General features: G+C 33.4%; 3 protein-coding genes across 6 annotated transcripts in view; 2 read left to right on the top strand and 1 right to left on the bottom strand.

Annotated features, from left to right (window-relative positions):
* The window catches only part of LOC11430011 (OVARIAN TUMOR DOMAIN-containing deubiquitinating enzyme 5), an 84146-nt gene extending 66504 nt beyond the window's left edge, over positions 1 to 17642 (top strand). Inside the window, exons 1-3 of one of the 4 annotated variants that reach the window (XM_039827608.1) lie at positions 13030 to 13159; positions 14083 to 14199; positions 16352 to 17642. In XM_039827608.1, the coding sequence (XP_039683542.1) occupies positions 14093 to 14199; positions 16352 to 17342 (1098 nt within the window). In that variant the 5' untranslated portion in view covers positions 13030 to 13159; positions 14083 to 14092 and the 3' untranslated portion in view covers positions 17343 to 17642. Of the gene's footprint in view, positions 1 to 13029; positions 13160 to 14082; positions 14200 to 16351 lie in introns of those variants that run through there. The other 3 variants (XM_039827609.1, XM_003625825.4, XM_024770309.2) reach the window with 3 other exon arrangements.
* LOC11433570 (glutaredoxin-C11) lies at positions 929 to 1894 on the bottom strand. The gene has a single exon (XM_003625824.4). The coding sequence runs from the start codon at positions 1795 to 1797 to the stop codon at positions 1486 to 1488; it is 312 nt and encodes a 103-aa protein (XP_003625872.1). The 5' UTR covers positions 1798 to 1894; the 3' UTR covers positions 929 to 1485.
* Positions 17643 to 20576: 2934 nt separating the features above from the next.
* LOC11427192 (monothiol glutaredoxin-S6) lies at positions 20577 to 21125 on the top strand. Its single transcript, XM_003625826.4, has one exon. It carries the CDS (start codon positions 20619 to 20621, stop codon positions 20925 to 20927), a length of 309 nt encoding a protein of 102 aa, XP_003625874.1. The 5' UTR covers positions 20577 to 20618; the 3' UTR covers positions 20928 to 21125.
* The last annotated feature ends 5678 nt before the right edge of the window (positions 21126 to 26803 follow it).

Consider the following 26803-nt stretch of genomic DNA (forward strand, 5'->3'; position numbering starts at 1 on the left):
ACAAATGCAAAACGTGCCTAGCAAAGATCGGATAAATTTTACAATATCTCAACTTTCTGTGGATCGCCTGACGTCACAGATTGGTCGCCTGGCGACGCGATAGGATTAGGACCATTAGGCAAGCATTTTTTTAGGCATTAAGGCAGAAAGTCGTCCGGTGAAGCGATACGTTTGCAGATGATGACGTAAATTTCTTATAGTATTTAAATGTTTTTGTGAGATTCAATATTGTTATGGTATTTTGGCATTGTCAAAAGAACTATAACATTAATTTGGCAAGCTAGAAAGTTGAAGATTCAACTTCTATCATGTGCATTCTCATCAATTTTTTTCATTGTTATGTCTAAGATCACGAGTAGCCAAATCCCTACATTTAGATAAAGAAGAACCTCGTTTAATCTTCATGTGATTCAGTTCTCATAATATTCATGTAATTGATGTTTTATGTTTTTATACATTGATTATTATTCTTAATGACTTTCATTGCGATCACTACCGAGTCGATTTTATGAATACTTCGCTATTGCAAAATAAGTAGTGATAGCTAGAAATATGGTCTTTGGTCATGATATTTATTTCCTATAGGAATTTTATCACTTCTTCATTACAAATTGGTGTTCTTTAAGGCTTAGACTGATAATCGATCACTTAAGGAATTAGGGATCATTGCTATGAATAAAGGGTTTTGAGCCAATGAATTGGACTAAACCTTGTCGATTTTAACTTGTTTTTGTAAAACTTAATTGTGCAAGTAGATAAATTGCGAACATGTAAGTGAAAATGAGGGAATTCGAGTTCTAATCGTTTTTAATGATTCGTAATCAAATCTTTAATTCGCTCATGGTTACTAAATCAAACAAAATTTCATTCATAATTTGTAATCATTCTCAACAGTTTTGCTGCATAATTAAATTAAACACAATCCATGTAAAAACATCTTATTCACTACTAGTACTTGTATGATTTGATACACCTTCCAAATAGATATGAATGTGGTATATAGATTCATATTTAAAGATCTTGGCATTAGTTCAATATACAAGATCTTGTTTTTCATAAAATAAAATAAAAAAAAAAAAATTCCATCAACATTCCAATATACATTTTTGTATGGGATGAGCCATGGCGCAATGGCCAAATTGATTCCTTGTGACCGGTTAGTCACGAGTTCAAATTGATCCCTTATCCACTTTCCTCACAAATCCACTTTCCATACATCTACCCTCCTTAGACACCCGTCGGTATAGCCTCGTCCACTTGACTGCCCTAACGATCAAGTTTTATCTTAGTAGACACATAGCTAGCCTTTTAGAAAATACCAAAAACAAGTCAAATTTTTATAGACTTCTTTAAGTGAAAATTAAGAGTGACACACAAGAAAACTAGGTGTGTTCTATTTAAACATTGTCTGTAAAGTAGTATCAGAACTCTTTCATACACCACTTTTGGTGTATAAACTATAAAGAGTTCTGAATGGAAATATGACTAAAACCAAATGGCCTTTGCATCCATAAGCATTTGTTTGAGAGATCCATCAACATGATGAGATATCACATCTTTTGAAGATCCAACAAATTTTCCACCTATGAACACTGCTGGAACTGAAGGGTTACATCCAAAATTACCCCTCAAAGCCCATTCCATTTCTCTACCATATGTATCATTGTCTAGTTCATATACTGCAGGACTTGCTCCAAGTTCATAGAAAAGTTGTTTGATGCTATGACACATGTAACATGAACTCTTTGTAAATATAACTGCAGCTTTCTTTGATGCCAAATCCTTTACTCTATCCATTACTAAATATATATAAAAATATGAATCTTGAAAATATTCAAAGTTTTTTTTTTATTGCTAAGGTTTTTGTTTTGTCTTGTGAAATTTTTAGATTTCGTTACCTCTTATTTATAGTGGTTTGTGAGGAAAGTGGATTGCAATATATAATATATAGAAAAGTATAAAACAGAAATAATTATAGTTAAATTGGATAGGAAAGAAAGAGAAAAGGAATTTAAAGTTCTTTCACATATTTGTTTGGATAAGGGAAATGCTCATTGATCATTTGGTAGATGGTGACACTCGTAATGTATTGCCCTGAACAAGTTGGATTTAGCATCATATTGTATATGATAATTCAAATATCTTTGGAGGTTAATGTCCGTACAATCAATCAATGCTGGAAAAGGAATATGAACATATTATTTATTTTATTAGCTGAAAAAAAAAAAGTCTCATTTTCAGCATCATGAACATTATTATAATGTTATCTTATAGTAATATTAATATATACAATCTTCTCATAGGTAGATGGAACAAAACCAATGCTGTGTTGTGGACAAAATCTATCAAAAGAATGTAATCCAATAGAATTTATTTAATAAGTATTATGCGAAGTTTCAGAAGTTCGAAGACTCGCTGAGAGATGTTAACTCCTTTAATAGATCTTTGAACCTGAAAAGAATAGTCTCTACCTTCTAGTCGTAGGATGCTTTGAGAAAAAAAAAAAAAAAAAGTAATTATGAAGAAAAAAATTACCCACTACCAATTAAGAAAAAGTAATCAATTGATACTAACTACCAAAATTTGCAACATTATTTGTATTAGGTTATGTTTAGGTATGATGCTCGGTTTTGAGGCTGATGTGGAGAAAGATTAGAGTTAATCCGAGTCCTTTTTCACTTTGGTCCCGGTTCAGAATCATGGAATGCAAAAACTGTTGTAAGGCTGGCTATGGGTATGGGAAGAGATTCTTCAAAAGTTTGTGTGATGAAAATTCCAATGTTTATTATTATTTGATTCAATAAATAAGATTCAATCTAGCTTTTGGTATAAATGCTTTGGCTGAGTGATTATTCTCTTTTTTGAGAATTATTGTATATATCCACGAACCAAAAGATTTGGGATTCTTCATCAATTTGTAGTATCAACTCAAGGGTAGAGAGAATGTCAACTTCAAAGTAAATTTGCTAGAAAGATAAGATATAATTAGGGTGATGGTAAGTTAGTGAATGTCACACTTTCATATCTAATGATAATAGTTTGTAAATTTAACTCGATATACACAAATTGAATTCCCTATGTTTAAGCAATCAGACAGTTATCTATTTAAAATTGTTGTGAATTCGTTCTGAAAACTACACCAATAATAAATTTGATGCATGGAGCAAATTAATATCAAGTAATCAAATCAAGCGGATAGCAAATAATTCAAACAAAAGTAAACAGCAAGAGATAAAAGGAAGAAGGAGAACACAATAATTTGTTTACCAAGTTCGGTCTAATGATGACCTAGTCTGGGGGAGAGAGCAGCTCTCCGTTCCACTATAATGATATGAGTTTCTTTACAAAGAGATATTGAGTTACAAGAATCAGTCTCCAAACCTAATTTTACACAAGTCCCAGCCTCTTCTCATGACTAAGAGACTCAATCCTAATAGTGCTTTGTTCAAGGTGGATCAAAACAATCCCAACCCTAGTGTTTGTTGCCAAGAAAAATTCTCTATAAACCATAGTTTGTATGTTGGCTTCTAAACCCTGTTTTCTACACACATAATCATCTGATACAAGGTTTATATTTATAGTGGAAAGCATCCCTAAAAAATTGGAACAAAACAAACCCACAAGCTGTTTTATTTTTCTCCTCCTACGCGAAATCGGCCACCGAGTTTGCAAAATCGGCTACCAATTTTTCACGAGACAAAAGTCTCCAAAACCAGGTCAAAATCGGCCACCATGTGGTACAAATCGGCCACCCATTTTGACAGACAGGATGCACATTTTTGAGTCACTTTTCAATAATTCTCCACCTTGACTCTAAAATAGTGATGATGTCAATTTAACCATCAATCACCTTGTTGCTCTCTCCAACCTTCATCTATGCTTCAATGAAGTTAATCAAGTCTACACCATACCTCTTCAGCCCCCGAAGTGATCAAATCCGTCCTCCTGAAGATTCTCTTGCATCCAATCACCCTTGATCTTTTATGGTAATCCCACAAGCCATGTTATACATTCTTCAACCTCCGGAATACCTTCCATCTTCATGAAGAATTCCCTTGCTCACAACTACAGCATAGCACCCAAGGTTCTCCATAGTCGTACCATTTCCGGTGTGTTCGACTCCACCTCAAGCAGAGCTTTCTACCTCTTAACTAGCAAATACGTACATCACACTATATCTTCCACCTTGAAACTCCACTTCAATAGGTAGATCATGAGTACTGTTACCTCCGCCTCTCCAGACTGACCATGAGTATTCTTACCACCGCCTCTCCAGGCTGATGTTGAGTGTTTAACGTCTCTCCAGACAATTCTTAAACACTCACTTGCTTCCCACTACCCTTTGATTCTTAGGTAATGAAACAAGTTTCCAAGTATGGTTTTTTTTTTCTTCCAATGAAAGTATTTCCTCATTCATTGCCTTCAGCCAATCCTTGTTTTCATTGCTTTGTAATGCTTCCCTGATGTTCTTTGGTTCCGAGTCTTGCAATTCTTCAGCTACATTCAAAGCATAACAAATAAGATCAGCATAACCGTATCTTTCAGGTGGATTAATTTGTCTCCTTTGCCTATCTCTTGTTGGCTGATAGTCAGGATTAATTATTTTTTGGCCTTCACTCTCATCAGGTACTGAAGTCTGATCCTTCTCTTACCTTTCATCAGTGGTAGGCTCCACCTCAAACTGAATTTTCTATACCCCCGTTTCTGAGTTTGTTTCCAGGTCTTTGCACTTCATCCCCATGCGGGTCTCATCAAAAGTAACATCCCTGCTTATAATAAATTTTGATCCTTCAGGTTCCATCTTCCACAGTTTGTAACCTTTCACACCTTCAGGATAACCCATGAAAATACACTTCACAACTCTAGCATCAAGTTTGTCCTGTCTGACATGAGCAAATGCTAAAGCTCCAAAACTTTCAAATTAGAGTAGTCTGCCGGTCTCCCACTCCAAACCTCTATAAGTGTCTTCAAATCTATCCCTGTTGATGGACATCTGTTAATCAAATATGTTGCAATACTAACAGCTTCTCCCCAGAAACTCTTGGACAATCCAGCTCCCAACAACATACACCTCACACGCTCCAACAAGGTCCTGTTCATTCTTTCAGCAAGACCATTTTGTTGAGGTGTGTATGTCACGGTTCTATGCCTCTTTATACCTTTTTTCCTGCAAAACTCATTAAACTTCTCTGAAACAAACTCCAGGCCATTGTCAGTTCTCAACACTTTCAGTTTAGTTCCAATCTGATTTTCTACAAGTGTATGTCATTCTTTAAATTTTTCAAAAGCGTCACTTTTATTCTTCATAATGTAAACTCATACCCTTCTAGAATAATCATCAATAATAGACATGAAATATGAACCTCCCTCATGAGTTTTAACTGATGTTGGATCCCAGAGATCCGAATGAACATACTCAAAAGACCTACTAGATTTATGCACACCCACTCCAAACTTCACCTTGTGTTGTTTGCCTAATGTGCAATTATCACAGAAATCTAGTTTGTTCAATTTTTCATTCCCTAGCAAAACTTGTTTAGCTAGCTCAACCAAACCGCTCTCACTAACATGACCCAACCTCAAATGCCACAATTTAGTTATGTCCAGAGCGTCTACACTAGCAACCGATGCATGAGCTATAATGGTGGAACCTTCTAAAATATATAAACCATGTATTTTAGACCCTTTAGCTATAACTAATGCACCATGAGAGATTCTTATCATACCACGTTCAATTCTAGTACAATATCCTAGACCATCAAACATGCTTATAGATATTAAATTTATCTTAAGTTCAGGAATATACCTCACATCCTTCAAAAGGAAATCACGGTCATCAAACATTTTAAGACGGATAGTGTAACACCCCGTTTTCCCAACTTAAAAATTTCAAACATATTATCAGAGTATTCAACACATAAACGGAATGCTACACTTCTAAAAGTCATAAATGAGATAATTAACTAATTATCCTTCAACATAAATCATCAACATATTCGCAGCGGATTAAATTCTTCAACATAAATAAGTCTTGGCACGCAGGCCTTATCAATATCTCATAAATTCAGTTTAAACAACATAGTCATGAAATCATAATCAAATACGTAAGAAATGGAAAATAGCCACAAAAGATCTCATCCCGTTACGTATCAGAGCACCTAAAGACTCAGTGAGGGATAACCACTCACGACATCAAAGAAACTGCAACTATTCTCGATCACCTGCAAGTTACTCATACGAAGAGCAACATTTCCAAGCAGGAGGGGTGAGATTTTACAAAACAATAATATTAAGCATATAATTCAACAATTAAATTTAACAACAAGAAATCATCATAATATTCATCATAGATAATAATGTATCATTTATCACTTCATTCATAGTTCATATAAATAATCACAACTTCACAACTTATCACCTTTGACTCGACAAATGCAACTATGCAACTTAGACCTCTTATATGCATGTGGTACCAATCTAGGGCATCAAGCCCTCAACGTAACAAGTATTAATATACTTCCAGGGCATCAAGCCCCCAACATAATTGAGCTAAAGCTCCAGGGCATCAAGCCCCCAACGTGGTGAGCAAAGGCTCCAGGGCATCAAGCCCCCAACAATGAATGCTAATGCATGGACACAACAACTTAACTTCTTATAAACAACAACCTCTTATAAGTCCAATAATTTGGAACATCATCATCATCAACTTAGACCGACTCATGCAGCTTAGTTAAATAACAAACAACAACATAGGCAGTATGCAAATCATCATGATATAACAATATCGAATGCAAATCAACATCTCAAATATCAACATAATTCATATAATGTATATACAGTTATATACCATTAAAAACAACATTAGATCATATTAATTCAGGCTTACTGAAACAACAACAGCAAGATAACAACTTAGTTTTTAACCTCTGATCAACTCACATCAATTCGTGCGACAATGATCGCATTTAACCTAAACAAGGCATTCTGTAACCGGTTAGCTCGCGAGGCGAGAGCCTCTACTCACCATGGCGAGTTCAGGTGCAACTAACAAAAATTCATTCTAAAATCTTTCCAGGTTCAATCTCATTCTCCAATCTTTCCTAATCATTATTAGACATGTTCAGGCACTCAAAAACATCTAAGTATCAACTCAAAAGTCAAAATTACGAAATCTGGATAGCTCTCTGGTCATGCTCGCTATGGCGAGTTCATCTGTTCGCTATGACAATTTGCGAGGTGCAACTCGCGAGGCGAGGGAAAATTGCTCGCGAGGCGAGCGATGAACTTCATCACTTGCGAGGCGAGGATCATCGTTCGCGAGGGCGAGCGATGAATGTTGGCACGGGCAGAAGTGCAGTTTTCACGAAAATTCACTATTTCTCATGGTTTTAAGCCTAACATTGATTCCAGAATTCATCCTACATATTATCTAAGGTCTAGGAACAGTTTCTACATCAATCTAACAAGTTTCCACCGTTTAATCAATAATTCTACAATTTTTACCTAATTTTCAATTCCTCTAAAACTCATCCTACATCATGTTAAATCTAATCATTGAATCACAGACTTAATAGAATTGCAAAGTTAGTCTCACCCTTACCTTAATACTCAAAATCGCAGCACTCTAGGTCTCTTGCTCTTCTCTTGGTTTTTTCTCCCTTTTCTCCAAAAACTGATCGTACGTACGTTATGTTTTTCTAACTAGGTCTCTCCTATTTATATCTCTTCCATCTATCTTATCTTATTTCTCTTTCTCCCCCAAAACTCTCTAAAATCTCAAAACAACACCTAAACTCAATAATTATTTTATTTTCAAATCTTATTTTATTAAACAATAAAATAAGTCAAAACTCCTCGTAAAATCACCTCAATCATATAAATCTCTTAAATCACACACATATCATATAAATATAATATAAACTCATCATAATAAATTCTAGACTCAATTAAATAATTAAATAATTAAATAATTCAAAGAGGGCGTTACATATAGTACCCATACCTTGAATTTTACAAGCCTTATTATTACCGAGGCGAACAACTCCACCTTCTTTCAGCTCTAATGTTTCAAAGTACTCCTTTCTCAGACATATGTGATAAGAGCACCCATAGTCCAAGACCCAGCCCTTTTCAGGTTCCCAACTTGTCACAGTTAGTGCTCCAACACTCTCATAACCTTCCTCTTCACTTGCAAGCTGAACGGATGGATTACCACTTCCATTGCCCTTTCTCTCCGGACAATCCTTCTTGAAGTGGCCTGGATTGTGACAAATAAAATATTTGTACTGTGTTTTATTACCACCACCCTTCGACCTAGACTTTGACCTGAAATTCTTGCCTTTCCCATTTCCTCTGTTTTGACTTCTCCCCCTTGAGACATTCAAGCCTTCTCCACTATCATCAACCTTCAACTCTTTGAACTTAGTTAACTCTTTGGTTCTCAAAGCTGCTTGAACTTCCTCCAAAGTGATAGTGCCCTCTTTGCCATAAAGCATAATATCCTTGAAATTCTCAAAGAACTTAGGTAAAGCACACAGTAGGTGTAAGGCTTTATCCTCGTCTTCCAGATTAACATCTATGTTCGCCAAATCATCAATAATCTTATTGAACTCCGTCAGTTGCTCCATTATAGGTTTTGACTCCACTATTCGGTAAAAGTAGAGTTGTTGTTTCAGACATTGTCTATGTGCCAAGGACTTGGTCATGTACAATGAATCAAGTTTATTCCACATAGACACAACAATAGTTTCCCTTGCTACCTCTCTCAACACCTTATCCCAAAGACATAGAATGATAGAACTGACCGCTTTATCATTCATCTCCGTCTTCTCAGCATGTGTCAGATGCGGAGGCATCTGTGCTTCTCCCTTCAATGCTTCAACACACTTTTGTTGAATTAGAATTGCCCTCATCTTTACCTTCCACAACCAGAAGTCGTTACTACTGGTAAACTTTTCAATATCCCACTTCGACCCCATGATACCTGGTTATTGATTTGACATTTGCCCCACGGTGGCGCCAATTGTTGTGAATTCGTTGTGAAAACCACACCAATAATAAACTTGATGCGTGGAGCAAATTAATACCAAGTAATCAAATCAAGTGGATAGCAAATAATTAAAACAAAAGTAAACAACAAGAGATAAAAGGAAGAAGGAGAACACAAGAATTTGTTTACCCAATTCGGTCTAATGATGACCTAGTCTGGGGGAGAGAGCAGCTCGCCGTTCCATTATAATGATGTGAGTTTCTTTACAAAGAGATATTGAGTTACAAGAATCGGTCTTCAAACCTAATTCTGCCAAATTCCCAGCCTCTTCTCATGACTAAGAGACTCAATCCTAATAGTGCTTTGTTCAAGGTGAATCAAAACAATCCCAACCCTAGTGTTTGTTGCCAAGAGAAATTCTCTATAAACCCTAGTTTGTATGTTGGCTTCTAAACCCTGTTTTCTACACACATAATCATCTGATACAAGGTTTATATTTATAGTGGAAAGCATCCCTAAAAAATTGGAACAAAACAGACCAACAAGCTGTTTTATTTTTCTCCTCCTGCGCGAAATAGGCCACCGAGTTTGCAAAATCGGCCACCAATTTTTCACGAGACAAAATTCTCCAAAATCAATCAAAATCGACCACCGTGTGGTACAAATCTGCCATCGATTTTGACTGACAAGATACACATTTTTGAGTCACTTTTCAACAAAAATATAAATAAAAAAAATCACACAGTTGCATATTGGATCAAGATCATACAGTTTACATTCAAACTTTGAATTTTGGCTTCAATTTGTCAAAGTTGGAATGTGGGTTTGTTTGAAAGTAGTCTATCTCTATTGAAGGCCATGAATTGTAGGAGAAAGTGGGTGTCGTAGTGAGACCACATCAACTCCTAGAAATTGTGTCGTAGTGAGACCACATCAACTCCTAGAAATTACCACATTGCGTTACCGTTACACATATCAAAGGTTAGATAAGGGAAAGTTATGTTCATCATTTATAGATGTTGGAGTACATAACCTAGACAATAATACCAAATTAAGGGCTTGGAGCACTGATAAATAATTGGCAAGTGTACCAATAACTATCGAAGTAGTAAAAATATCGTTCCCACGAGGACTGTGTTAATTTCAATTTAGCAATAAGATTAATATTTAGGATGTGTAAATTATTTTAGTGCCTGAGGCAGTAGTTTTGGTTTGCATAAAATAATAAATAACAGGAAATAAAATGGTTTGATAATTGGATTAAAACAGATGATCAAGCCTTTCGAATTCTCTATTGCTCACTGTGAGTAATTTGCCTCTCTTCTCTCTCAAAGAAATTAACCTAGCTTGACGACGGATTAACTAAGTGGTTTTGATCAATCTCTTGACACAAAACCCTTTCCTAAATTATAACCTTTTAATCTCTTAAACCGATTGAATAATCGCGGAAGCATGGTGAGAACGTTAATTCATAAGTCATAATCCTCAATTTCCTATCTCTAGGTTCCTATGTTGAATTAAACAGAATTACTATTTCAGGATTAAAAGCTAGGGTTAGTAGTCATTCAATTCCTAGCATCAATTTATGTGATTGAAAGAAGCTAGGGTTAGTAGTCATACAAACAATCATAAGAAAAGCATTAAGCACAAATAATTCTGAATAAAGATTAGGTTTTCATTGATGTCAAAGAGAGTTCTTAACAAATTACATGGTTCACAGATCACAAAGATTCATCTCATGGCTTAATCAATCTAAGAGTTCAGCTACTCATAACTAAACAATCAAATACATAGAAAATAGTGAACATACATAAACCAGAACCAACTATGAGTTTGGTGAGATCCAATGCGTGTTCTTTAGCTTCCTGGTGTCTTCTATGCTCTGTTTTTGTCTCCAAAATCGCCCGCCTCTCCTTCTGATCGCATTTTGCTTTTATAGACAAAGAATTAGGGTTTCAGAAAAGCCCAAAATCGTGCCACGTTTCGAGACCATCGTGGCACGATTTGCTCATTAATCCTACGTGGCAGCAAATTTACTCAACCATCGTGGCACGTTATACGTCCATCGTGCCACGATTTTTCCAGTATCTTCAGGTAAATTCCACGCTTCAAACGTGCCACGATTCAGGTCCATCGTGGCACGATTTCTCCAGTAAATTCTTGCATTCTTCTTCAATTTGTGCAAACTTCTCTTTTATGAATCTTGAGATGATTTAACCATGTATACAAGCAATTGACTCTCTAAGTGCCATAAAAATATCATTAAAAGACCATAAAAATAACATAATGACGACTGTCATCAAGCACCTTATAAATAAATTTCTATTTTAAAAGAGAAAATGTGATTTTGTTATGTATTTGACATTATAACCATTTCTTCCTTTCCTAAATATTAGGTCACAATCAACTACTTCACACATGTCTATACACAATTTTGACCATTAATATATCTAATTATCTATAATAAAAATTATAGTAATTTAATATTTTGAAATTATTCATTGAGATAAGTCTAACAATATCTTACATGCTACCAATTATATTTATATATTAGTTAAAAATATGGTTAAAATAAATTATGTCAAATGTATACATTACAAAAAAATGGGACGTGTATTTAAGAACCGAAGTAGTTACTTTCTGCACCCTATAATCATGACTAATCTTCCATGTTGGAAATTCAAGAGCTAATAATAAATCATTTTTGGTAAGACAATCAAGTCCTTGGAATATGTAATAATGACACCGGCAATGTAAGGGAGTTTATTATAGTTGTACTTAAGTTGAGGTATAATAAGGTGGCAATTTGGAAATGTACATGAGAGTTAAAGTGAAACAGAGATCGTGGATTCAAATAGGTTAAGATTTCAACTCTTGTATTTTATTGTTTCATAAATTTGTGCAAAGGAGAATAAGTTGTTGAGACACGTAGTCTTGAATAACAACTCTCAACTGTGTGCTCGGGTGGCCATGGAGCTGCAAATAATTTATGAGAGTATTTTATTAGAGCATTTGGAGTGCTATTTTAAATTGGCTAGGAATTTTCCGTGTGTTTGCCAGATGATCTTCATAATCATGCTACTCAATTTGTGGACTCCTATTAAAGTCTAGGTGCCGATAGAAAGACTTTCTGGTTAACGTGCATCAAATTTGGAAACATCATAATGTTAGACTTTTTTGAACAAAATCTCTAGATCTTTTTAATTTGCATATCAGGTATTATGATCCCCAAGCTATCCATTTTAAAGTGTGTATAATTAGGAAGATGATCATAAAAAGAAAAACTAAATTACAGATTTGATCCCTTAATATATTTATAAGTTTCATTTTGATCTCATAATTAATATTTGTTATCTTTTAATCTTTTAATTGTATTTTTGGTAGTCATCAATCTGGTTGATCTTTGATGATAGTTTTCGTCAAAAAATGTTAACTTTTGTAAAAATGATAATAAGGGTTTGTGATAAGGCATATGTAACTCATCATTATCATTATACAATTTAATGATTCTAATTGGGACCAACATTAGAGTTTTTCTCATTTCTTCATCTTCTTTGTAGTATTCATCATCTATGTCTCCATCTTTCTCTTAGACTCCAAATGTTTTATGGAGGATGGAGCTTTATTTAAAGTGCTAGTAGCACAATAAAAATGAGCAGTTGTCAACAACCAACATATTACACAAATAAAATATTTTAGAGGATTCATTCTTCCACTTTTATATTTACAATTATTATAAATTAATAAAAATTTCATTGACAAAAGATAAGTTGTTTTTAATAAACGACATTTCACTTTAGACTTCCCAAATTTCTCACAAAGTATCATTCGACTCTCTAACAACAGTTAAGTGTGATTCTACACTTTTGAGAGAGGTTCAATCTCTTTTTAAATTAGTACACTCAAATTAAAAAGTCTTTTAAATACAGTTAACTGACGACAACGACGGAGGTATTTTGATTTTTTCGGAGTGGCTAGGAGAAAAAAATGGAAGCCTAAACAGCAATTTTCTTTTAACAAAAAGAAAAAAAGACAAGCCCAATGAGCCCATCATCATCATTTTGCAAACCCTAAAACAACAAAAGACAGCAGCTCCGTCAAACTGGAGTTGCAGCACTCACTAGCCGGGTAACGCTGGCGGACTTGCTCGTCGGTCACAAACTTTTTCAGGTCTCTCTCTCTTAATCATTCGCAACATTCAATTTTTAGTAACTGTTTGCGGATTCACTCATGCATCACTGTTATTAGTAGTTAATTAGGGTTTATTTGGATTATTTAATTTCATTAATTTTGAGTTGAAATCGGTTAATCAATCTTTCTGCTGCACCAAGCAGGAAGGTTGTCATCCACAAATTAAGTTCCTTCTTGGGTAAACAGCTTAATTTGCTCCTTAGAGCATATGTGTGTACGAGCAAGCAATTCATATAACAAAATATAAAGTTAGCTTATTTTCGTATAAGCTATGTAGCACGGACAACGAATCACCCGACATACAGACACGGATAATAATTTGAAAAAATTACATAATTCAATGTAACCATATCTGTCGGTGTTGGAAACCATCGTGTGTCCAATACCAGGAGACACCTAATATGCGGAGTTTCGGTGCTTCATAGGCTATAAGTTGTTTTCGTAGGCTATCTTGGGGAGATTATGAAAATAAGTGAACAATGAGGGTAAGCAGCTAAAGTAAGCACATAATAAGTGAATATTTATCGTATACTCTAAGAGTTCATGTAGTATATGCTAGTTTTACAATCAAAGAGTAAATGAAGGAAAACTATTGTTTACTGTCTTCTGTCCCATATTAAGGTTGTAGGACACTCCTTAAGAAAAGCTGCTAACAGTGTAGATTTTATAATTAGTATTTTATCATTTATTGATCAAAAAGCACAATAAAAATGAATAAGGGTATACGTGTAAAATTTATTTGATGTTTCGTTGGATATGTAAAATGACAGTAAAATTGAGATAAATAGGTTTTGTTAAAACATAATACATAATGGGACAGAGAGAATATCAACTACTTTACAATAATAATCGTATGATAAAATTTGATGTTTTATTTCTTTATTTTATTTGTTTATTTTTAGGGTTGTTCCAATGGAGGATACCCAAGAAGTTGAGGAGGTACAAGAAGAAGTGATTTCAGACAAAACATCTGAAAACAAGGAAGAAGAAACTCGCGATGAAATTCTTGCACGCCACAGGTAACTCACTCCTTGAAACTATCAGCGCCGAGGTTTCACTGTGTTTATGAAATGTATTTATCTTCCAAGAACACATAAATCATGCACAACCAAGATAAAAATAAGTTAAGGTAGAGTCGTAGTTGGAAAATAGAACATTATCACGCAGCTATAATATAGAATGTTAGGGTGTGGTTTTATTAGATTAGTGAAAGAATACTTGCCATGTATTGAAATTTGAAAGCATTTAGTTGCCACAGAATACTTGTTGTTTTTGTTAGGGATTCATTCGGTTGATCAAATACGTAGGGGCCCGTTTCTTCCTATATTCATTATATATGGTTGCCATTAGTTCTATTCTATCAGATGTGAGAGTGGTTGTGTACTTATATGTATCGAAATATGTTGCCATCTAGGTGTTTCTAGGGGATGCAACCCTCATCTTCAAAACCTTCTTCTGTGTATTTATATCAAGGCCCTCAAGCCTAGAATACCAATTCAAATTTCAAAGGTCTCCGTCACAATATATAAGATAAAATGTGTTTCATGAATTTTGTCATTCACTTGGTTATTTTGCTCAATTCTTTTGAGGCAGTGCTCATAAAGTTCTTTTAAATGGTTGAGTTGTAGCAATGTGATAGGACAGAAGTGGATAAGAAGAGAGAAGAAAAAGAATACTGTTTTTTTTGCATTGAAATGAAAGAATCCTTCAGTTTTTTAAGAGACCTGAAATTCCTTTAGTCCCGCAATGAGTGTGTTTTTTTGAGATTTTTGAAGAAAAAAAAAAATCATTTGTCATTTTTAAATGTTTGTTTAGGTTTTTTAAATTTTGGAAACAAATCATTTTTTATTCTAAATTGAAAAGCCATTAGGAGTGGCTAGCTTTTCCCAAAATCTATTGTTTTTTAATAACAAGGAGGTAACACATGAACAAGTTAATTTTTATTTTTTTAAAAAAAGTGATTTTATGGGTAGTAAACAAATAGATCCAGAGGTTTAATCCTCTATTTCTCACTTATTTCTTGCCTATAACCTTGTGACAAAGAGGTCACATGTTAGAATCTCGGAATCAGCCTCTTGCTAATTCTTACACAAGGCTATCTACAATAGACCCAACAGGTCTGACCCTTTGTTGGATATGGATATTGCCATGGTGGAAGCTTTATATTGTAGCACTAGGTTGCCCTTTTTATTGGGTCTGTATTATTTTTTTAATGCTGTTTCTTTTTTAACACACTGAGCTTACTGCCCTTGATAAGTAATGCATTAATTGATACCGTTCTTTTTCTCCTTTACATCAATGAATAAGAAATCTAGGAAAACGAGTTGATCAAGAGCTTTCCTCTAAATTTTCGAATAGTTATAAATATAATTTCAATTTCATTATTCATCTATATTTTATCTAAAAAAAAATAGAAAAAGCTTTCATTGATTCATTTGGCTTGATGGGTACCCCGTACCTCCTTTTGCCTTAGCACCTTCCACATTTGTTTTTTGGACTCTTTCCACATTACTCCTGGAATTGGCTAGGAGTTTAAGTCTCTAGGTATCATAATCGTGTCGACTCGCTTATAACATCATTTTGTGTGAAACTCTGGTAGGCTCAACTAGAATTATATAGACCCACATGGAATCACCAATATAAGGATGATTGAAGCGGTTTGCAACAATGGGTTATTATCCCAGACTAAATGACTGAATTCAATGCTTTCTAAAAAAAATAAAATGCAACAGCAGAATGATAAGGTTCTCTGTCCACATCTTATAGTTGTCGCATTCAACTTCCCAGCTGCGTCTAACATTTTTTGTCCTGAGTCTCAACCCCACAATTCCCAGCACGAATGAAGTCATGAACTGGAAAGCATGAACAATACCCTAGAAACAATCAAAATATTGGTTTTAATCCAGGTTTGCTATGCTGAATCCATCTTGGTTTAACTTATAGGTTGCTTCCAAAAAAATTATCTGATTTAGTGTTTGGTTCAAAGGAGGGGATATAACCTTTTATTTGTTTGGTTCGCAAGAAGATGGAGTTTTATATTTAATTTTCTTTTTATACACATACAAGCTTTGATGTTACGTTTTATGTAAGAATATTTTTGTTAGTGTATTAGCAATATTTATAACCATTTTTGCTTTGTTTTGTATTAAGTTAACTCTTGCGACTTTACAGATATTCCATGATCTTACATAGACTTCTGAATTTGACAAGCATGTGGGCTACTGAAGTTCTTAAGTTCTTATGGTTCTTATGCAATGCATATTTGTCCACATGGACATGTATTTTCAGGAAAGAGATATCACAACTGCAGAAAAAAGAAGTTGAAATGAAAAAGCAAGCAGCTAGAGGTAGCAAGGCTGAGCAAAAAGCTAAGAAAAGGCAAGTGGAGGAAGAGGTTTCTCAACTTTCTGCTAAGCTCAAGGAGAAGCAAGCCAAAGAACTGTCTGCATTAGGCTATAGCAGTGGTATCGGAAATGAAAAGAGCAATATGGACAATTTGGTGAAGGCCATAGCTGGAGTATCTGTTAGTAGTCAACCTGAGAATACAAAGGTCAGCAAGGCCAAACAGAGGCGTGACAAAAGAGCTCAACAAGAAGCAGAGAGAGAACAGAGAATCCAAGCAGAGCAGAATGACAATATAAGTGATCGCACAGTTGAAAATGAGAAACTCGAAAGGAAGTTGAAGCCTCTTGGTTTGACTGTATGTGAAATAAAGCCTGATGGGCACTGCCTTTACAGAGCTGTTGAGAATCAGTTGGCCCACCTCTTTGGGGGAAAATCTCCATATACATTCCAACAACTTCGAGAAATGGCAGCTGCTTACATGAGGAAGCATACATCAGATTTCCTCCCATTTTGTTTATCAGAGAATTTGATTGAAGGTGATTCTGATGAATCGATTGCTCAAAAGTTTGAAAATTATTGCAAAGAAGTAGAGTCCACGGCAATATGGGGAGGACAACTAGAGCTTGGTGCCTTGACTCACTGCCTGAAGAAGCATATTATGATATTTTCAGGGTCCTTCCCTGATGTGGAGATGGGGAAGGAGTATAAATCAGCTGATGGTATTGGATCGTCTGGTTCCAGTATCATGCTTTCTTACCATATGCATGCTTTTGGGCTTGGTGAGCATTATAATTCTGTGGTCCCAATCCCAATATGATCAAATGGAACAAATATATCACATGGATGCTTATTATATCCCATGTAGCGTTTTGATCAACAGCCAGGCGTATGGCTGAAGGTTAATTGAAAACTTAGTTGTGATTTGGATGTGCCTATATAGTTGTACATTTCTTAACTGTAATTGACAATTTATAATTTATGGATGCTTATCTATCAAATGCTCTTTTGACATCGATCGATTTTGAGTGTTTTGGCAAAGCTTCATATATCGATCAGTAAACTAGATTTGAATAAATTTGTATCAAATGCTCTTTTGACAATGATTGATTTTGGCAAATCTTCTTGTATTGAGCGGCAAGCTAGATTTGAATAACCGGGTGGACTTGTTCTATCAGAGGTGCTTTTGTTTGTGCTGCTAAGGATGAAATGAACGTTGTCTTTTAAAGGAATGAACACTTGATGTTTGATGAGAACTGCAGAAAAATTTAAAATATCCAACTTCTCAACTAAATGATAAAAAAAAAAGTTTAGATGTAATTCTCCTGGCTGTAGCTAAAATTGTGAGTTTATTATGAATGAAATGATATATAATCTGTGTTCTTGATATTAGTTTGTATTTGAGATCTGTAATATGAGTTATGATTGGTTAATATGTATTGATTAACCTTTTACTTACCTAATTACTGCAACACCAAAGAAAATGGCTATATCGTCGAACATTTTCTTGAAACAATAGTCGGAGAGAGCACATGTGGATCTATTAAAGAGTATTGTTATATCTCACAAGGAATTCTAAAATGGTCGCAAGATCAAATAAATAGTGTTTGTGCACACGTAAGGAAGTATTATAATTATATGCGTCCAAACACTATTTATTTATATTTGTGATCATAGAAAAATACATCGACCACATGAATGCTAATATGGCTATTATGTGTAAAACCCGACTTGATCGTACAGTTGTACGATTGAAATAAAGTTTATCCAATTAAATTAAACAATACATACTGCTGTAGTGCAATTCGCAATGGAGTTATAAATGCTTAAGTAATAGACCTTAAACAAAACAACCAACGACGTTTTCAGGTAGCAAGTAGGTGTGAAAATAGATAATGCCGGTCGAGAGGTTAAACTTTTTAAATAGGTTAGACCCATCTTATAATTTGAAAATAACTTGGTGCGAATTATGCTCTTTTGTCATTATCTGAAGGACAAAAATTATTAATAATATTGTTTTAAAGTATTGGGGTGTTACTACATTGTACCAACAACCTTAAACCAAATATCTTCTACCCCAAAGTTTGCCACGTAGAATAAAAACAAAATTGTACTACTGGGACAAATATTCCATTTATAGAAATTGACAATGACATGCAAATTTTCCCATGGTGATAAATATAAACGATTGATTTCACTGATAAGACTTGTTTTGATTGGCGTATATAGGATAATTACCAAATTTAACATATGTTAAGAAGAAGACATTTCATTAGGGGAATATAAGCTTGCTTTGCATCGGACATCGTTGTCGAAGTAATATGTAAGTTCTTTAATCTGTATGCTGAAAATCGACTTCGTTTACTTTATCAGTGTCCAATATATATAACTATTACACATTCTTATTCCCTTTCTATCTTAGTTTCTATATCTTTACCACTTTCACCATATAATATAATATTCTTCGTATCAAATCATTACTTGCCTAGTGTCGCAACTCGCATGCAACTTATACTTGAGTTATAGTGACTAGTGAGTAGTAAGGATAAGAATATAGGTGTTAAGTTTATATTGTGGGAATAACTCTCATCAATCAACAAAAAAAAAAATTGATTTTAATCAAAGGAACCAAACCAAAATGATAACATCTCAGAGACATGACATAGGTGTTAAGTTTACTTTTGTAATTTGAATGTGGATATAACTCCAAGCGCAATGATTTTCAGAGTGCAAAAGAATGTTTTTATTTACTAGCCTTTCAAGGTTATATTATATGTCTGGTAGAAACCTCTTCCTGCATGGGCATAATAATGTAAGAGATAATTGCTTTACAGGCCCCTTGCAATATTGCTGCAAAAATGAATTATGTGAGAAAAAACCCTATTAAAAAGATAGGTTCCGATAGGTTGAGCAACTCAGGGGCCTAGTGAGCAACCATATATCTAATGTAGATGGTTTAGTTAATGAGGGTGCAGTTCCCTATCTTCAGCTTTGACAATTTAATGCTTTCTTAAACAACTCTGTCAGCATTCAACTTCACTTAATTGAATGATTTGCAAATCTTAAAATAAAAATTAAAACCTATTCACCTAAGACCAACAAATAATTAATTGTCTTGTCTCCCTTCTATGTTACTCAACGCTCTTTTATATCACTTTATAACAACCAATTTTCTTCTCAAATTCGAGCTAAGCTAAAAGTTTTACATTAAATGAAAAAGTATGGCATCGGAGTTCTGAACATTCCTATGCACCTTCTAGTCCCATCAATTGGTATCATAGTTAATTTTTTTCTCCTCAACCTTAGAAGATGCTCCAACTAGATAGATTACAAGAAAATGAAAAATCTAAGTGCGAGTAGCACAATTTTTAAAAAGGATCTTGATTTTTGGCGATCAAAGAATCACACATTTGACACAATCAACAATTTTGACCATCAAATCAAAATCAACAGGCTAGAGTTCCAACCTTGTAAATCAAATCCAAAACACAAGTTTAAAATATGCACCGCTAAATTATGATCCGATGTTCCAAATCATTGCACACACCCATTTTTTACACTTCCTATTTATTGGTTGAAATTTATGTCGGTTCAACCATATAGAAAACAACCCACATATTTGATGTGAAAATTTATCCCAATTTAATTGAAATGGAAGCAAACAAGGCCAAAATCCTACACATTATGCATGTGTAAGAAAGATTACAATGCTATCTAAATCATGTGTATGAAACAACTCACAAGTGGACTAAAAATACCGTTTACACCATCCTGTTATGATCCGGCAAAAATATAAACGGATTTGGAAAAGAAAAAAAGAAATATGCCAAGCATGAAATCTTATTCTTGAAGATACTTTAGGATTTTAATAGATTGAACTTAATTTACAGGTAGCCAACTTGTTATCTACGACAAATGCAGCACAGTGCAAAAGTACATTTATCAAGAATCCTCATGAATTCGGTTATTCTTTTATTGTGACACATGGAAAACAATTCAATCCCCACCACACCACATTGAACATCATGATAAGCTTATAAATAACACTTCAAAGAAGCTTAGTTTCAACACATAAAATCAAATCATAATCATAATCATGGACACAGTCACAAGCATGGTTGGTGAAAAGCCAGTGGTGATATTCAGCAAGAGCACATGTTGCTTGAGCCACTCAGTGACATCACTGATACGTAGCTTTGGAGCTAACCCAATTGTTTATGAGCTTGATAAAATCACAAATGGGTCACAGATTGAGAGTGAGTTGCTTCAAATGGGGTGCAAACCAAGTGTACCTGCTGTTTTCATAGGACAACAATTCAGAGGTGGTTCCAAAAAAATCATGAGCCTTCATGTGAGGAATCAATTAGTTCCTATGTTGAAGGATGCTGGTGCTATATGGATTTGAGACAGAGCCATGAACTAATATATATTATATAGTTACATTAATATTTCAGAGATCATGAATAAGATGACTTCATATATAGTCATTGCTCTGTTAGTTAATTGACATAATTTTGTAGTCGTCATGTTTAGCTTAGTTATATGATGTTATACTATACTATACGGCCTATAAATTAAACTTTTATGGTTTTGTGTTTCTTTTCTTCCACTGGCCAATCATCAATGCATGCATAATATACTATTTTGGGAAGGGTATTGCATCACCAATAAATTAAGAATAATGTCTGGTGTCCCTTTAAGTTAACTATCTAATACTAATAGTTTTAATTAATTTCTGTAGTAAATTATGGCCACCAACACAACTCTATCAACACCTTTCAAAGACGACAACTCCGAAGAAGACAACAAAAAGAATAAATAGATGCACAAAATTTGAAGTGTCGATTAGACCGCCTTTAAAGATAATTCATCCGTGTCATATATGCACAAATCTCACAAGATACAACAATTTCTTCCTGATATAGAACTGAAGTAACATACATGACACCGATTTTATCTCAAAGAGCAAGAGGAAACTGAAAAAAAAAAAAAAAAAATTAAAGTTAAATGAGAGTTGTCCGTTCTCACAAAAATGACACTGATTCTATTCTATCAATCACGCGACACCTCCCATAGTTTTGTCGTTGATGCCATTTTGTGCTAATAGGCTGTGAGAACGCTTTATATTCATGAATGTTCTAGAGATTTTGTCAAAATTTTATGTAAGTGGTCCCTTTTGACATCAAGTGTAAGCTAAGGATATCAAAATTAATAATAAAAAAGATTGTAGTTTAGTCTCTAAATAATAAAGCATTTAGCACTTACTCACGTACACCATAGAAAAGAGACAATAGAAATTAATTTTAGTGGTAACAAAATTAATATAATTGACTTATTCTTACCACATTAAACATTTTCTATGGAATCATCGATTTCAAAGATTGACCTCCTATCAATTGTTAATTTTAGTTAACTTAAATCTCATTTCTCCTCGATGTTTCACATATTAATTTCCTTTACATGCACTTTGTAAGAGGATTAACTGTGACAACTTTTGATCTCACTTCACATAATTGAGGATATAAGATTTCATTTACTAGTTACTTTATCCACAAACGATAAAGATACAATTTTCTTCCATAAAATATAGACAAAAATGTCTCTAAGTCAATTAATATTATATCTATCAAAGTTTATAACAATAAACATCACATCCACGATAAAATTATACAAGCCTCGTGAGTTTGAAATTTAAAATATTGGGATGTGATCTTTCATGTATATGTCTTTATTCATGAGTTAAAATAATCATTTGAATTTTTTCCACAAAGATTGTAACTCTTTGTGAAGAGTTTTTTTTTTTTTTTTTATTTCTTCTCAAGTGGTGTACGATGTTTGTAAATAGGACTCCATATGTACTAATTAATAGAGAGCCCAAAAATTCAAGACTTGTCTTATATAAAACAACAATGATACATACATACATACATACCTCTAAATTTGGTATATTCATTCAATACTCCATTTTATTATATTTCTCTCTTTCTATTATATCATCAACATATTATATTTATTATATCACTCTCTTTTTTTCAAAGTGTATACACCCATGAGATGTGCATCAAACATTTTCTATTTAAAACTCTTCCGCGTTTATCCATACGGACGCGAGAAATTTAATTGAAATTTTTCTCCGTCTAGATTGATAAAACGTGGTGCAAGAAACTAGTGGGGGTTAAAAGTAGCTCTCATATATAGATAATTATGCACCGACCATTTAGCGTAATTTACCGGTGAGAGTGAATCCAACCTAAAGTTTATTGTATTAATGACAAGCTTTAGTTTTGAAAAAAAAAAATGCATGCATTGAAATTATCATCTTCTTAATTGTTCTACCATTCTTGTAGCATGTTCCAATACAAGTTCTAACAGGTAAGAGCAATACTAATTTTTTTTCCCCTAAATCCACATAGTACTAACTATGAAATCAAACAGAGTTTTGTGATAATGTCGCTTTTGTTTTGCCTAATACATTGAAAGTAGTGAGAAGCAAAGTCTTAAAATGTTATTCGAAAAAATATTCCATGATTTGATACTTGTATTGTGTGTCGGATTTGGAGGAGTTCCATGAAACACAACAAGGATTAAGTGACCCTTTGATTATGGATTGAGCCATTTCCCTTATTCAAGATTGATGAAACATAGTTGACGTTACAGAATTTGAAACAAGGAGCCAAATATATATATATATATAGCCATTTAAAGGGTTGTTTCAACGAGTTGCAGGCACGTGGAAAATTCTTTTGCTAGAAGATTGGGAATAATGTCTAAATATGAAAAGTGCATTTTTTTAATGTTATCTGGTAATGAAAATGCCTAACCAAAAAGTAAGATCCCAATTGATGCAAATTCTAAACCGCGTTGATATTGAGCAAATATTATGGATTTCTTTTTCTCCAGATAATAACAAACGATTCTATGTATTTCCATTTTATCACAACTGTGGAAATAATGACAACATGTTTTTTTTGGGTAAAATGTGACAACATATTGTTTATCAGCAAAAAAAGTGACAACATTTGCTTGCTAACATGCTTCTACATGACTTCCTTTGCAAAAATTATCTAATAAATAACCCGCACATGCGCCAGTAAACAAATGATTCAACAAACAATAATGTGTGATAACTTTTAAACAATGATTTCTCATACTTATATTGTGTTCTTATTCTTTTTATTTTTTATTACCAATAATAATAATAATAATAAGAAGAAGAAGAAGAAGAAAAATTAACCTAAAAATTTTCACAAAATAGTTATACGAATATCATTAACGAATCTAACAATTGTTACATTTATACGACGAGTAATACACGGACACCTATTTTACGGTTGATAGCCCTACCCATTGAACACGCATTCTCTCTCATGGTGGTGGTTGATGACAAACGTTGGATCCTAATGTAGCGGACCTCCGGTGATCTCACGGAGGAGGAGAGAAAGATCCGACGAACTGTCGCCTACCATCAGCACCCATATTGTTAAAATTTTTAAAATTAATTATGAAAAAAACAATTTTAAATAATAAATAAATTTTATTATTGAAATAATTTTCAACGGGATGTCAAATGGGTGTATTCAATAAACAAATGTCAATAAATCATTACCTAATTTATATTAAGGATACGTTTGACCTTACTTTATTTTGACTGAAGAATAAAAGTAGTTATTTTCAAAGAAAAAAAATGTGAATACAACGAGCTTTAATTTTTTTTGTTATGCACACTCTTGCAATTTTGCAATTTATTGTTTCATTTTATTTTTTGCTACAATTTCATAATTTTTATTCTAAACATTAATGGATTACATGGTTATAATATTTAATACTTGAACTTAGCCAAGGGGTTAACGATGTCTGTGACATAATTGGAAGATAATTGGGACAATTAAACATGTGGTTATGAGTTCGATCTTTATCAACGTTATTGAAGAACACTTGTTAGAGATGTCAATCTCTCAAGTGTTCCCCATGCTTCGGATTTAATCTCAAACTTTCTACTAAGGATACTTGAGGTTATTTTGATAGAGCAAGTAACGCTTAAAATATGGAGAGAATCATACCATAATAAGCCTCTTCTTAGTTTATTATTATAACTGTTTAATCAAAATTTTATTTAATAAAAGAAATATGCTCTGCATAATGGAGTAAATTAGAGTATAGCACCTTCCATAGTATATCTTGCTCAACCCTTATGTGGTAGTACATGTACATTAAAAAAGTCACTAAATAGGATACAGTAAGAACTGTTAAATGAAACTCATAAAGCTTAAAGCATATAGGAGTACAAAACATCTTCCCAGTATATTGATATTGCTCCTCTTAGTAATAGTAATGTAGTAAGTAGTACACAAAAAACGTGAAAGAAATAGTAAATTCGGTGGTACCAACATTAGCGTTTTCTTTTTTTTCCCATTCCTATATGCTGGCATGGCCACTATATATATATATCAACAAAACAAGGACCATCCAGCTAAAGTAGTAAAAAGCAAATGCTATTATTATGCAGCACAGTTTACTTTTAATTCAGCATCTGCCCAAGGAAACAAAAATCTCTTTTTTTATCCTCCTTTTTTTTCTCACCTTTCAATTCAACTTTCGGAATTTGGCATTTTATTTTAACATGGTGCGAATCCCACATTAATTAAAAATTGCTACTTGTTATAAGATTGGATGAACACAACTCCTCTTACCGACTAGATTCGCTGTGAAGAAAGAAAAAAAAACAGGCAGAGGCTGGCATATATTGCTTAAGTTTCTGTCATGTCAAAAACACAGGTGGGTTGTCAATTTCTCATGCACTACTGCTTACTCCATCCGATTCAGCATGTAAAAGAAAATTGGATCATAAAAAAATTGATTTATTTAGTCTCAATTTTAAATAAGATATATCAACTTTGGTTGATCTAACTTTCTCTTATATTAGAATAGAGGGAATATTACTTATATTAATAAATTCTAATTTTTCAAATACAAAATCCGACACCATAATAGAAACAACTCAATACGAATGCCCATGTTGTAGCAAACGTAGCTACATCCTTAGCTAGCTTCAATATTTTTGTTGACATACCAACATGTATCGGACACGATTATGAACAAATACTATAAGCACCCGTTCCTCACAAAAAAAAAAAAAAAAAAAAAAAAACCACACCATAATGTGTGTATTAAAGAATCTTTTCTCTCCCAGTTTGGACACCATGGATATTTGAATTGTATTTTACATTGTGTTCGACTTTTGTGTGTCCAAATAACACACCTCATTATTGCATCATATATTAATCTTTTTATTTATTTGTTAAAACTTTACCTTTGGGTTGAGCTAACTTTATAAAGTTAATATTTTATTGATATATTTTTAGACCACATATTTGTTCAATGTGAGATTTAATTTTTCTCAATACATTGTTATACGTTAAGCTAAATACAAGTAATGCTTATGTTTATGAGGTGTCGTTTAGCGGTAAGAGTAAATTCTCGAAATTTTAAAAGACAGAATTGTCATCATCTCAAAAACAATTGTAATCACTTTAATTAATAAAGTTCCTCCCTTTCCATTTTTTTATGAAAAAAAGTATTACATAAGTACATTGGATTAAAGAATGCATCTACTCCCTCCATACCCATGATGAATTGAATTCCATCCACAAGAAAAATGTTTGAGATGATTTAGCCTAATCTTGGAATAATTTTGACAATGCTCATTGTAATTGAATGTACTAATTAATATTCCAAGGTAACTAACTGCAAATGAGGGTGGCTGCAAGCTGCTGCCTAACATTGCCAAGAACTTGGGTTGGATACATTTACTCAAACATGAGTTATTGGTCATTGGTTCTAGAAAAGACAATTTTGGAATCCATTGATATTTTTAGAGACGGGTCGCTTCATATATATTATTATTATTTATATGAATTATTGATAAGAGAAAAATGGAGAAAAGGAAAATAGAAATCATATTGACTAATAAGATAGTGCATGAATACATAAGGCTTATATATGTAGTCGATGGAAAGAACAATTAACCAGTGTAACTAATTAATATTATAACTATAAATAACATTTATATCTAATATCTTCTCGCAAGTCGGAATGTATTAACTCTATACTCTCAACTTAAAAATAAAAATACCGAAAAATCAAAGGATGTTAGAAATATATATATCGATTAAAAAGAATATGAAATGTCAGAAATATATCGGATAAAAATGTTTAACAATTCATATAAAAAGAATATGGACTGATGTTTGAAGTAAACCCACCTTGTTCTGGCATAAAATT

This window comes from Medicago truncatula, chromosome 7, assembly GCF_003473485.1.
Source record: "Medicago truncatula cultivar Jemalong A17 chromosome 7, MtrunA17r5.0-ANR, whole genome shotgun sequence".
Taxonomy (NCBI): domain Eukaryota; kingdom Viridiplantae; phylum Streptophyta; class Magnoliopsida; order Fabales; family Fabaceae; genus Medicago; species Medicago truncatula.

Excerpts from the sequence above, each read along its gene's own strand:
- LOC11427192 (XM_003625826.4), top strand. The coding sequence starts at position 20,619 with ATGGACACAGTCACAAGCATGGTTGGTGAAAAGCCAGTGGTGATATTC.
- LOC11433570 (XM_003625824.4), bottom strand. The coding sequence starts at position 1,797 with ATGGATAGAGTAAAGGATTTGGCATCAAAGAAAGCTGCAGTTATATTT.